The sequence below is a fragment of the Protomyctophum parallelum genome (assembly GCF_964188405.1).
Source record: "Protomyctophum parallelum genome assembly, chromosome: 4".
Lineage (NCBI taxonomy): Eukaryota > Metazoa > Chordata > Actinopteri > Myctophiformes > Myctophidae > Protomyctophum > Protomyctophum parallelum.
This window is the reverse complement of record NC_139700.1, coordinates 757631-770882: the sequence shown is the minus strand read 5'-3', so window position 1 is coordinate 770882 and position 13252 is coordinate 757631. Positions and strand designations below refer to the sequence as shown.

Below are 13252 nucleotides of genomic sequence, written 5' to 3'. Positions count from 1 at the left end.
TGTGACGCTATGAGCTTGTAGATCTGCTTCTTTTTTTTTTTAACACCAAAAGGGGTTCCCGTCCAGAAGATTGTCCTCTCTTGTCTGTGTAGTTTGCAGGAGGAGCGCGTGGAGATGGCTCGCCTAGCGGAGGAGGTGGCGAGGGAGGCGGCCGAGAGAGCCATCAAGGAGATGACGGACGAAATGGGCACCCTGCAGGAGCTCCTGAGAGAGGAGCCCGAGGAGACAGAGGCCGAGTAAAACACTCTCATATCTATCTCTGCTCCACCTTAACCCATTCTGACCTGAGATCAGATTCATACGAGGTTTCCGCCGGACACACACTGGTCTGATGAACCCATTCCATGACCTGAGATCAGATTCTAAAAAATGTCAGTCGTTCTTCGATAAAAAAAAAAATAGCAGACCTACAAGCTCGTATCGCGCCACTCGGTGGCGCGATATGAGCTTGTAGATCTGCTATTTTTAAATAGCTAAAGCATGATGCTGACACCAAAATGGGTGCCCGGTCAGAATGGGTTTAATATTATTTTTTTTTCATAAAATTAAGAAAATCTTATATTTTGAAAAACGAAGCAACACCGCCTCATCAAAGTTGGTGTTGTGACGTCACCTTATATATTGTCAATTACTTGCACGAGAGGGGGAGAGGTGGTGGAGTTGGCTGCTTTAGCAGACAGTTTGAGGGTCCAATGGAGTTAAGAGGTTTTATCCCAAGCACTTTTTACTACTTTCCTTTGGTTCAATATTTTTTAAACGACACACAGACGTTAAAGGGTGTTCAATAGCACTGATTTATTGCAAAACAATCAAAAACCTCAAAAATGGAGTGAGGTGGTTTCCCTCCTGACAGCAACAACATTATACTCTGCTACAATATGGCGCAGTGTTGAGTTTGTTGTCTAAAACTGTGACGAAAACATTTTCGTAGACTATTTTTCACAGACGAAAACCAGATAAAAGCTAAGCTCTGTTGACTATAACTGTGACTAAGTGTACTGACAATTTTGTTAAACAAATAAAAACTAGACCATTTGTTGAGGGACTAGTGAAGAAGAGATCCAGTAGAACTAACACAGTTTGGTTGTGCTCGAAACGTTGCGCTATGAAAATAGCAGCGTGTTGTGACATAAAACTAGACTAAAGGTATGACTATGACTAAAACTAAATCACAATTTGCTGTCAAAATCAACATGGCTTCTCAACAAGTGACACCACACAATCATGAATTAAAAACCATTCAGCAGGAAGAGACAGAGTAAGAACATAAAGCATGCTGCTCTTTTCTATTCATTCTCTCTTTATAAAAACTAAGCTATGTTGACTATAACTGTAGCCTCGGAAACCCAGATGTTTTCATTTCCAGGAAGAAAAGAAAATAGGTCTGGGCAAAAACCCATTCAATTGTGGCATACAGTAGCGCAAACAGGTCTCTCTCTATCTATACAAGTAAAGGTGCTATACAAATAAAGTTTATTATTATTAATATTATTATTATTATTATTAGACTATTATTAGACGGACGAAAACCAAATAAAAGCTAAGCTATGTTGACTATAACTGTGACAATTTCGTTAAACAAATAGAAACTAAGCAAGGGACTAGTGAAGAAGAGATCCAGTAGAACTAACACAAGTTATTTTATGTTTGGTTGTGCTATGAAAATAGCAGCGTGTTGTGAAATAAAACTAGAGGTAAAACATTTCAGATGAATAAAATATTATTAAAACCAATTTTCAGACTATGACTAAAACTAAATCTAAATTTGCCTTTTCAAAATCAACACTACAATGGTGTGACGTGTGACGTGTGTGTGTGTGTGTGTGTGTGTGTGTGTGTGTGTGTGTGTGTGTGTGTGTGTGTGTGTGTGTGTGTGTGTGTGTGTGTGTGTGTGTGTGTGTGTGTGTGTGTGTGTGTGTGTGTGTGTGTGTGTGTGTGTGTGTGTGTGTGTGTGTGTGTGTGTGTGTGTGTGTGTGTGTGTGTGTGTGTGTGTGTGTGTGTGTGTGTGTGTGTGTGTGTGTGTGTGTGTGTGTGTGTGTGTGTGTGTGTGTGTGTGTGTGCCATAGACTGTAAAAAATATGGACAAAGCGTTCGCCGGGTCTAACATGAACGTAAAATGAAGCCTGTAATAATATGGTAATTCCTGATGTAAGTCGCCATCTTTCTAGATCCGTTTGGTACCAGCTGGCCATTGGCTGGCTCCGTTTTGGACCAGCTGGCCATTGGCTGCCCAGACAACGAGGCGGGACTTCCCCCCTTCTTCTCCGTTGGTTTTTATTTTGACTCGAGTGGGAGGGGAATCCCGATCATAGACTGTAACGGTAGCCACGCCCCTCAGAACATACGCAATGTTTTTTTTTCTTTATGGTCATTATTTTAATTAATGGGACCATAATTTTCCAAAAAGAATATTATGACATTAGAAATGAGACTTTAAACTAGTGACTGGAAGAAGAAAGTATTCATGACCATGTTTATTAAGGTAATACAGTCTAGGTGAAGTTGGGCCAAAATACATGGGCCTCTATGGAGCTATGGGGCTTTTTGGGTCCAGTCCAGCGCCACAACAGGCCATTATATGAACTACCGATTTCAAATGAGGCTTCACAAAATATCTGGCTGACTGCCCCCCTGGTGTGTGCGTGCGTGCGAACATGTATCTCTAACAGACGTGTGTTTGTGTGTATGCAGGTTGCAGGAGATTCCACAGGAAGAGTTGAGTGAAGCAGATTCAAGGCCGAGTAGAACGAGAAGATCGTAAGAACATTCTATTTATTCTCTCTTCATATTTGTCTATGTATTGTGTATTTTATGTATTGGGTGAGGCGAGGGTTGATCAATGGCTCTTAACCCATTCTGACCGGGCACCCATTTTGGTGTCAGCATCATGTTATGCTTTAGCTATTTAAAAATAGCAGATCTACAAGCTCATATCGCGCCACCGAGTGGCGCGATACGAGCTTGTAGGTCTGCTATTTTTCAAAAATCGAAGAGCGACTGACATTTTTAGAATCTGATCTCAGGTCAGAATGGGTTCATCAGACCCAGTGTTTGTCCGGCGGAAACCTCGTATGAATCTGATCTCGGGTCAGAATGGGTTAAAGTGGGGTCCAGGCAGTGGGATTTGGTTCCCTTTGTACTCTCAGATGCATGGGGGGTCCTTGAAATTGAAACATTTTGAGAACCATGATCAATGCCAATCGCTGGCTCCATTAGTCAGCTCGATGGCTGCTCAGATTTCAAGCCTAGATAATCCCACTCTATATACGCTGTGTAGTGTAGAAATTCAAGGCAATAATTTCATCAAACGTTCAATGTGATCTTTATTCTTACGTCTTGTGTGTGCAGGTACATACTGTAAGAGAGAGAGAGAGTGTGGTACAGTTTTTTCCAGCTCTCTGATCACCTGTCTTGTTCTTTTGGTCATCTGACGGTCTGTCACGCGTCCCCCCCACCACCCAACACCCCCTCCCCCCCCCCACACACACTCCCCCCCTCCAGGTCCCACAGGGTCTCGTTATGAGATCTGCTGCGTGGCGTTCATTCTCGTAAGCATCATTTTACCACCATAGCAACCACATTGCTTCCCTTGGTAACGGGCGATCCCCTCTCAACGGTTTCCCCTGGTAACCGAAAGCACGCCTCCCACTTGTTTCCGTAGAGGTGCAGGGAAACGAGGGTCGTTCCTCGCTTTGTCAAAGTGGCATATGACAAATTATGATCGTTCTGTTTTAGTTTTATTTGCGCGTCGCTTTTCTCGACGTGGACGGATTTCCCCTTTCGCGGGTGTTCATAGCCAAGGATGCTCAGGCCTACCTAATGCAGTTGTTATTTTCTGGTGAAAGTGAGTAGTTGTTTGTTGCATTTTGGGTTTGAGTAGCCGATGCAGATCTCTTATATTGGGCAAAAACCTTGTAGCAAATATTGTCATGCTTTGATTAATACATGAATAATGCAATTTGCTGCATGGGAGAAGCTTCTCTGTTAGGCTACAGGTGGAAAACATTATGCTGGCTGCAGATTACACACCTTCTGCAATTAGCATGGTATGGAGAGTGGTTAAAATGGCGCCTGATCCTCCAGCATACCATACCAATCAAAATGTGTGCTGGTTTACTTCAGTGATTCTTAACCTGTGCAGGCCGTGAGGACAATGCAAACGGGCAATCGGAGAAAACTCTAAGATTGTAATGCTAATATATTAATATAAAAATCATCAAATTCATTCAAGGTATTTTGTTCTTTCAGTACAAGTTTGAAGAATGAGTTTTCGTTTGTGATGCCGATAAATTGGGAACTTATTGTTATGTTATAGTTCCACTGATCCAAACGGGAACACAAATCAACCCATTCTGACCGGGCACCCATTTTGGTGTCGGCATCATGTTATGCTTTAGCTATTTAAAAATAGCAGATCTACAAGCTCATATCGCGCCACCGAGTGGCGCGATACGAGCTTGTAGGTCTGCTATTTTTGAAAAATCGAAGAGCGACTGACATTTTTAGAATCTGATCTCAGGTCAGAATGGGTTCATCAGACCAGTGTGTGTCCGGCGGAAACCTTGTATGAATCTGATCTCAGGTCAGAATGGGTTAAACATGTTCATGGAACCCACTCATAATGACCACTTACTGTGACACGGCAGCCCAACTCGCCAACTTGGTCACATTTTCAAGTGGGCCCTGGACTAGAAAAGATTGAGAATCACTGGTTCAGTTGTCTGTTGTTGGACTTGCATTTGAGCATGTTCACTTTTAGTTTTACCATTCTGCTCGCTGCAATTGAATTCATCCAAAGGAATACATTCTGCATAATTATGTTTAACACCGTTTCTCTGTGTTTAGGTCTGATTCTAGGGACATAAAGCAGACCTGAGAGGTCTGGAGTTGTCCCTGAGCAGAAGATCAGACATGCATTTTGGCCCTAAACCATTCATTGCTTCATATAAACCAACAATAGTACTGCTTTGAAAATGTTTGAAAAATATATACATTTGATGGTATTATAAGCACTCGAGCAGCAATGCCGCTGAGCTGAACTGCAGCTGTTTTTGATTGATTGATCGATTGATTTATTGTTTGTTTGATTGATTATAACACGTTTGTTAACAGTACAGGTATAGTACAGTCAAAGGTTGTTACTTTGTGGTCCATTGTACTAAGTTCATCAGTAATACAATAGGATGTACAGTAGGTTACATACCGGTATAAACTCAATAGCGTGTAAGGGTATATTTTCAGACAAGGAGGGGTGGAGGTGGGGGATGTCGGATTGATTGATTAATTGATTGATTGAATACTTTATTTGTCAGAAATGTAGCCCAACCCGTTTGTGATGTTTTTTTGAAAACCTTATGACCATACCTAACACCATGCCAAAAATCTAAAACTTGTTGATTTTGGACGAATTCGGCCACAGCTAAAAAATAATAACAAACAAAAAGGAGTTACCATTCTGAACGGGCACCCATTTTGGTGTCGGCATCATGTTATGCTTTAGCTATTGAAAGATAGCAGATCTACAAGCTCATATCGCGCCACCGAGTGGCGCGATACGAGCTTGTAGGTCTGCTATTTTTTTTTAAATCGAAGAACGACTGACATTTTTTAGAATCTGATCTCAGGTCAGAATGGGTTCATCAGACCCAGTGTGTGTCCGGTGGAAACCTCGTATGAATCTGATCTCAGGTCAGAATGGGTTAATGGATACACACACACACACACACACACACACTTTCCGATCGTCTGTCTTCGGTCCACTGTCCAACTGTCTTGTGTTTTGTCTTCTGTTCTGTCCTGCAGCGACGTGCAGCGCAGTGTCGACGAAGAGGAAGAGGAAGAGGAGCAAGGGGAGGCTGTATCTTCTGTACAGTCTGAAGCCGTAGTTATAGGCTCTGTAATACGCTTCTGTACGCACCGACAGCACAGCGAAGCCCAATGCCTCATCGCCACCTTCCCAACCCCAGAACCAGGTACAACCCCCCCAAAAAAAGAAATTAGTTACGTTGGCCCCCGGCCGGGGACCCAAACTAGTGAAAATATAGCAGATCTACAAGCAGGCTCTTACTTCATTAATTCTTAATTTATGGAATTTCTTACATTTTCTTTGATTTCTTCATGAAACTACAAACCTTTTTTTCCTTTTTTTTGACCGACTGTTTTATGATTTTTTTTTAAAGGGTTTTGAAATAATAATTAAAAAACAAAATATAAAGGGACCCGTAAAAATGTGACCATGTTTGGGAACCAGTGAGGTAGAGAGCACTGCCTCCACAATGGAACCTTTGAACCCATTCAGGACGGGAACCCTTTTTGGTGTTTTAAACAATATGTTATACTTTAGCTATTGAAGAATAGCAGATCTACAAGCTCGGATCTTGTAGATCTGCTATTTTAGAAAAAACGTGAAATTGTGTCGCAAATCTTGAATGTATAGTCTTTCACAGCGAACATTTTAACTCAAATCTTTGTGGGGGGGGGGGGGGGGGTCCCTGAAACAACATATTTTCAGATGGGGATCCGCGGCCAAATACAGATAATTCTGGGGGTCCTTGTCGTGAAATTGGTTGAGCACCACTGACATAGAAACATAGGTTTTTCAGATTTTTTGAGCACTCCTACAACCAGCAATGTCCGTGTTGGTCATGCACCTATGTGACGTTAATGTAGCCTGGTTAATAAACCAGACTAATATCGCACGGATCCGCGGGATATTAGTCTGGGGAGGCTCAGCTTGGATTTCATTTCCACTTTTCCAGGGAAACATTTTCTCTTTGACGCAATTGGTCAGAGCTACTGTCAGTCAAAGGTCTCAAGCATTGAACGTCACTGTACCAAAGCCCGCCCATATTGCATACCGTGTCCCTATTGGGCGCACACATTCTCCTGTGTAGGAAATGGGCGTAAAATTGAGCCTCTCCAGACCGAAATCCGCCGGTAGGCAATTTTTTTTTGCCAACGGCTGATTCGGTCTGGTTTATTAACCAGGCTAACGTTAATGAGCACCAGTATGTACCAGTAGGGGGCGCCAGAAACAGAGAGAGATTGACAGTGCACTGTTGCCTGCTAATGAGAGAGAGAGAGAGAGAGAGAGAGAGAGAGAGAGAGAGAGAGAGGAGGGGGGGGGGGGGGAGAGAGGGGAGTTGCACCACTCTGTTCACACGGGTGTGATTTTTTTTTTTTTTAATTGGCCTCAGATCTTAAATGGGTTAAACTTGACATTTTGAGAAAAAAGAAAAGAAAATCCACTATAAAAAATGTACGTGCTGCTGAGCAATGTTTTTCGGTTCCCGGTATACCCAGCATTGACCGGATTATTAAATTGTGTGAGTGAAGTTATCTCTCTCTCTCTCTCTCTCTCTCTCTCTCTCTCCCCTTCTCTCCCATGCATCCCTCTGTTCTTTCTCGCCTTCTGATGTCTCTAAAGAAAACGTAGATCCCCAGGAGGAGGAGGAGGAGGAGGAGGAGGCGTCCCCTGGTCCCGCCCTGCCCTCTGAACCGACTGATCAGGAGGACCCAGAGGCCGTCGAGACGGAGACAAAGACAGAGGCTGACCCTGAGCCTGCAGAGCCAGTAGTGAGCCAGCAGCCACAGAAAGCAGAGGAGGCCTTGATAGCTGCCACTGTTTCTGCTGCCACTGCTAAAGTAATAATAATAATAATAATAATAAACTTTATTTACATAGCACCTTTCATACATGAACGCAGCTCAAAGTGCTTTACAGGGCAGAACGTAAAGATATAGCAATAAAACACAAGCAAGCCGTTAAAATGGTAAAACAATGGCAAAGAACATAAAAAATATCATATTGGAAGGAACACGTTATTCCGGTCAGTTCCTTTACCCTCCATCAGGCACCCCGGCTGGCCAGGGGGAGACCAGGATTAATGCATGTTTTTTTCGAAGGGTACCTACTAGGGATGTCCCGGTACATTTTTTTTGTTCCCGATCGGATCCCGATACCACAATTTCTGTGTTAGCCGCCCGATACCGATACTGATACCAGAGAATAATATTTATAACAAAATAAAAAAATTACTTACTTTATCTCGTGTTGTTAAAGGGACACTTCACCCTTTTTGCAAAAAAATATATGTTAATGACATTTAGAAGCCTTAGAACACTTTCCTGGGGGTCTTTATGTGTGTAATATGTGGTTTTAGATATTTTAGATTGTAGCAGTGAGCCCAGTGTCTCTGATGTCATGGACACTGGGCTCACTTCCTTCCTGGACTACAATTCCCATAATACTTTGGTGCACTGCTCCTCCTTGTGGATAGGGCAGGTCTGTCTTACTGAGACCACGTGTAGTCCAGGAAGGAAGTGATCCCAGTGTCCATGACATCAGAGACACTGGGCTCACTGCTACAATCTAAAATATCTAAAACCACATATTACACACATAAAGACCCCCAGGAAAGTGTTCTAAAGCTCCTAAATGGCATTACCATATATTTTTTTGCAAAAAGGGTGAAGTGTCCCTTTAATAGCCGTCTCCTCATTCAAATGTGCACTTGCAGTTTGGGCAACTCGAAGGCAAACTCCACATGCCCCAACATTTTATTTACCTGCCATAGTGTCAACCCCCTTACCCCTGTGCCAGTCGGTGGTTAGACTGGCATATTCACCGATAGTATAGGGACATCTCTAGTACCTACCCTAGGGGACACGGGGAGAACATGCAAACTCAGAAAGGCTCTGCATGCCTGACGGTTTACACCTGTGGTTCTCAACCAGTGCGTGCGTGCGCGCGCGCGCGACTACAGGTCAATTCAGCTACAGGTCAATTTCATTTAAAAATATATATAAATAGTATGAAATATGTAGATACTGAGGTTTCTGCCCAACAGCAACAACATTTGTGGTTGTACCAAGTTGTGTGCTGGTATTGTGCACTGAAAATAGCATATCTACAAGTGTCGTGAGCTTGTAGTTCACCATTTTTGTTTGTTTATTGTTCTTTGTAGGAAGACGAGCGTCCAGGGGAAGTCAGTTGTGCTTGTGGTATGTACAGTACTGACCATTAGTTAGTTTTCTCCCTTTCACTTCTTTCTCCCTCTGTTCTCTATCGACAAAAACAAATTCATTTATTTGTCCCGTTAGTATGTTTTCCATGTCTCTGTTGCTCTGACTGACCACATAACTGTCTGTACGTAAACTGACTGATGTTACTACAGTAGCCTACCTCCATGTGTTCATTTTGGCTGGACTGAAGATGTCAAAAGATGTCTGTCTGTCTGTCTGTCTGTCTGTCTGTAAAAGATGTGAGCCAAATCACAATGCAACATAAACCCAGGATAACACATCAAAGTGGAATGAAACGTGTGTTTCCAATGTGGTCCTCCTGCAGCATAACAAACAATAGACAGTCCAATAAATTACATAACACCAATACATTTTACCACGCGGCACATCACATGAATTTACAAAATACAATGTAACACAATCATTTAAAAACAACTAAATCCCTAACACATAATACTTATATAGTATAGTATAGTATAGTAAGTAAATTTAATTTGTATTCTCTAGACATACAGATCGAGGCAGCTCATTCCAAAGAGAAGAAACCTTTGACTGTTGGTAGATCATATACAGTTTGGTTCGACCTATAGTTTCATACTGATGTACAATTCAATTAACTTAGCATTACTCCTGGTAGTCAGGGGTATTACAAGTAAAAAAGTTGTACTGTTGTCTGTCTGTCTGTATGTCTGTCCGTCCGTCCGTCCGACCGTCCGTCCGTCCGACTGCCTGACTGACTTTCTGTTCCCAGCCATCCTTCAGCAGCCTCATTCTGTTGGCCTGTCTTCCCCGTATAGCCCCCACCTCCAGCTGCGATGTGCTTAAGAGCTACCTGATGCGCATCCCGCACGCCTCCGATTGCCTCGGCAACATAAGCGCCTTCTTCAAGGAGAACGGAATCGGAAACGGAACTCCTCCTTCCATGCCCATCCAGCTCTCTGACGTCACCAAGCGCTTTCCCTCCCTGCCGCCCGAGCTCCGCACGGAGCTCTCCAACATCAGACTCACCCAGGTCCCGCTTAGCATCGCCTCGACGCTCACTGGCCTTTTCTCCTCCAGCTCCCCTCCAGCTGCTCCCAGTGGCCCGCCCCCATCCCCTTCCCCTTCCTCCACCCCTCCTTCCGCCGGAGCTGCTCCCAGTGGCCCATCCCCTTCCCCCTCATCCACCCCTCCTTCCGAAGGAGCGGCTCCCAGCGACTCTGGCCTTTTCGCGTCGGCCTCCCCTGCCGTACGAAGGCAGTTCCTGGGCATCTCGGTGCCCTCTCTGTTTTCCGATCTGCCCCTGAGCCATCTCACCGCCATCCCCCAGAGCCTGTCTGCCATCCCCCAGAAGCTCTCGCAGATTCCCAGCCAAACGAACCGGGTCTACCTCAACATCCAGACCCGCCTGAACAGCCTCAAGCCCCAAGATGCCTAAGAAACAAAAACAACAACAACAACAGCAACAGCAACAAAAACAAAAACTCAACCACAGCGGCAGCCAGCAGGATGTAGAACTCAACCGGCTAGTGCGACACTCCCCCCTGCCTCCCCCCCACCCTCACCACCGGCGGCGCTCGCGCTCCCCTTCGCCGCCCTCTCTGGGCGGCAGCATGCTGGAGCTTCCCAACGTGCCCTCCTACCCCCGCCTGCCGCCCATCACCAGCCCCCCCGCCGCCCTGCAGTCTGGCCACCTCAACCCCGCCTTCTACATCGAGGATGACCCAGACATCTCATCCCCGCCTGCAGGTGAACTAGTTGCGCAACATCCAATTAGTTGGATTAAGAGCAGCTTGCGCTTGTACTTTAACCCCTTTTACACCTGAGAACAGATTCTACAAAAGTCCCTATGTTTCTATGTCAGTGGTTCTCAACGCGTTTCATTTCAAGGACTCTGGTATTATATGTATAATTGGCCACCGACCCCCATCTGAAAATATGTTGTTCCATGGACCCCCCCCCCCCCCCCCAGGAGCTAATATTTCAGTTAAAACGTTCACTCTGAAAGAATATATATGTGCGCCACATTTTCACGATTTTTCAAAAGTATCGGCAACCCTAATTGACAATATATTTACTAACAATATGGAGAATAATATAGTGAGCGGCATACTTATAAATGACATCAGTGACCATCTGCCGGTCTTTGCGATCTATGATTGTATTGTTAAAAACGATCATACAACAACGTCATACAGGAGAGTGAGGACAGAGGAAGCTCTTAACCCATTCTGATCTGAGATCAGATTCATACGAGGTTTCCGCCGGACACACACTGGTCTGATTAACCCATTCTGACCTGAGATCAGATTCTAAAAAATGTCAGTCGTTCTTCGATTTTTCAAAAATAGCAGACCTACAAGCTCGTATCGCGCCACTCGGTGGCGCGATATGAGCTTGTAGATCTGCTATTTTTAAATAGCTAAAGCACGACATGATGCCAACACCAAAATGGGTGCCCGTTCAGAATGGGTTAATGCATTCAAGAGAGACTTAACATCTCAAGACTGGAAAAAAAAATTTGGAGGCGGAAGAGGTTGATATAGCATATGATAAGTTCCTAGAAATATTCCTATTATTATATGATAAAAACTGTCCATTACTCTACTAAAAATAATAATAATACTGCTGACAAGCCATGGATGACAAGGGGACTGGCCAATGCCTGTAAAAAAAAAAGAATAAACTATATAGAGACTTTATGAAACATAGAACCATTGACAATGAAACTAAATATAAAATATATAAAAAATAAATTAGTGGATATTATTAGGAGAGAAGAAGAAAGAATATTTTAATAAACTATTTGACAAAAATAAAAATAACATCAAAGGTACATATATATATAATAATATATATTAACCGAAGAATTGACTTCATCAATTGACAATAATAAATATGCACTAGGTATTTTTATAGACTTAAAAAAGGCATTCGACACAATAACTCATGAAATATTATTACATAAACTGGAACGATATGGGATTAGAGGGGTAGGGTTTAATTGGATTAAAAGCTACATGACAAACAGACAACAGTATGTTCAGATGGGCGAATATAAGTCAAGCAGCTCACCCATCACCTGTGGGGTACCGCAGGGCACTATTTTAGGTCCTAAACTATTTATATTGTATATTAATGACATATGCAAAGTTTCAAGCATTCTGAAGTATGTTGTTTTTGCCGACGACACCTATTTTGCCCATTAGGACCACCGTAGGGTCACGCAGGGTCATCGAACAGCGACGCACACCTATGGTAACATAACTCTACAGGCCACAGGTTTCCGCGTTACACTTTTTTGACTTGAGAGCTACTTTTGAAATGACCAGCTCAACAAGAACTACCCACCAAAAAAACGTATCTCGTTGCTGAAAATAGCTTAAAGAATTACCAGAGGGGGCTTTGGAATAGCGGGCGCTGTCATTGATATATTAGACAAACTGGAACGGGGAATAGACGGGGAAAATTACATTTGTAGATCTTTTTTGTAATGCTACTGCGGTTTGTGCGCAACACTCAAAATATTGTATTGTGGGTTTGAGCTGACAGGCCCTTTTTGATGTCAATCAATCAAGTCACCCCATCAATCAAGTGGCAGATGCCAAAAATATTTACATATTTCTAGGGTCACACCTGCACACCCTTTGATCTACTGGTACCAAATGGTTATGGTTCCATGTGTACACTCTCAGAGTTACTGAGATTTTGTCGACTAATATACTATGACAAAAAAATGTTCGTCAATTACCTTTTTTCACTGACGAAAACTAAATGGACACTAAATGAAGACTAAGCTATGAGATGACTAAAACGGAGACAAAATATATTGACAATTTCACTGTAGATTTAGTCAACTAAAATCTCCTGATATTTACTCGACTAAACACTAAAAACGTTACAGGTGACTAAAAAGTGACTAAAACAAAATGAAAACTATTGAAGAGACAATTATATGACTAAAACTAAAATCAAAATGCGGTGTCCAAATCAACACTGTACTGGACATCTGAACCGTAAACATGTCTTGTCTGAACTCTGGTCGTTCCAGAGAGCCCGGCCGTCAACGTAGAGGACGTGGACTCCAACCACAGGAACGGCTCAGAGGAACACGTCCGGATCCCCCAGGAGCCCACCCCCAACACCCTGAGCGTCCCCGGGCCCCCGCCAGGAGGACACCACAGGTGAGGAGGGACGGACCGACGGACAGAGATCTTGTGCATTTTCTAGGATGATATATGCTATATTT

At 43.4% G+C, this 13252-nt stretch overlaps 2 protein-coding genes across 2 annotated transcripts in view; both read left to right on the top strand.

Moving 5' to 3' along the window:
- LOC310858020 (uncharacterized protein) overlaps window positions 1-10415 on the top strand; it is a gene marked incomplete at its 3' end in the record, with an annotated part of 26520 nt that extends 16105 nt beyond the window's left edge. The window contains exons 9-14 of the mRNA XM_083764067.1: window positions 93-236; window positions 2692-2757; window positions 5803-5972; window positions 7427-7644; window positions 9851-10338; window positions 10406-10415. Coding sequence (XP_083620193.1) covers window positions 93-236; window positions 2692-2757; window positions 5803-5972; window positions 7427-7644; window positions 9851-10338; window positions 10406-10415 — 1096 coding nt within the window. The remainder of the gene's footprint in view (window positions 1-92; window positions 237-2691; window positions 2758-5802; window positions 5973-7426; window positions 7645-9850; window positions 10339-10405) is intronic.
- LOC310857744 (uncharacterized protein) lies at window positions 10386-13252 on the top strand. The gene is made up of 2 exons (XM_083763602.1): window positions 10386-10752; window positions 13055-13252. The coding sequence occupies exons 1-2, from the start codon at window positions 10434-10436 to the stop codon at window positions 13189-13191; spliced, it is 456 nt and encodes a 151-aa protein (XP_083619728.1). The 5' UTR covers window positions 10386-10433; the 3' UTR covers window positions 13192-13252.

Coding starts and splice junctions, on each gene's coding strand:
- LOC310857744 (XM_083763602.1), top strand. CDS start 10,434: ATGCCTAAGAAACAAAAACAACAACAACAACAGCAACAGCAACAAAAA. Junction 10,753..13,054: donor CATCTCATCCCCGCCTGCAG/GTGAACTAGTTG, acceptor TGGTCGTTCCAG/AGAGCCCGGCCGTCAACGTA.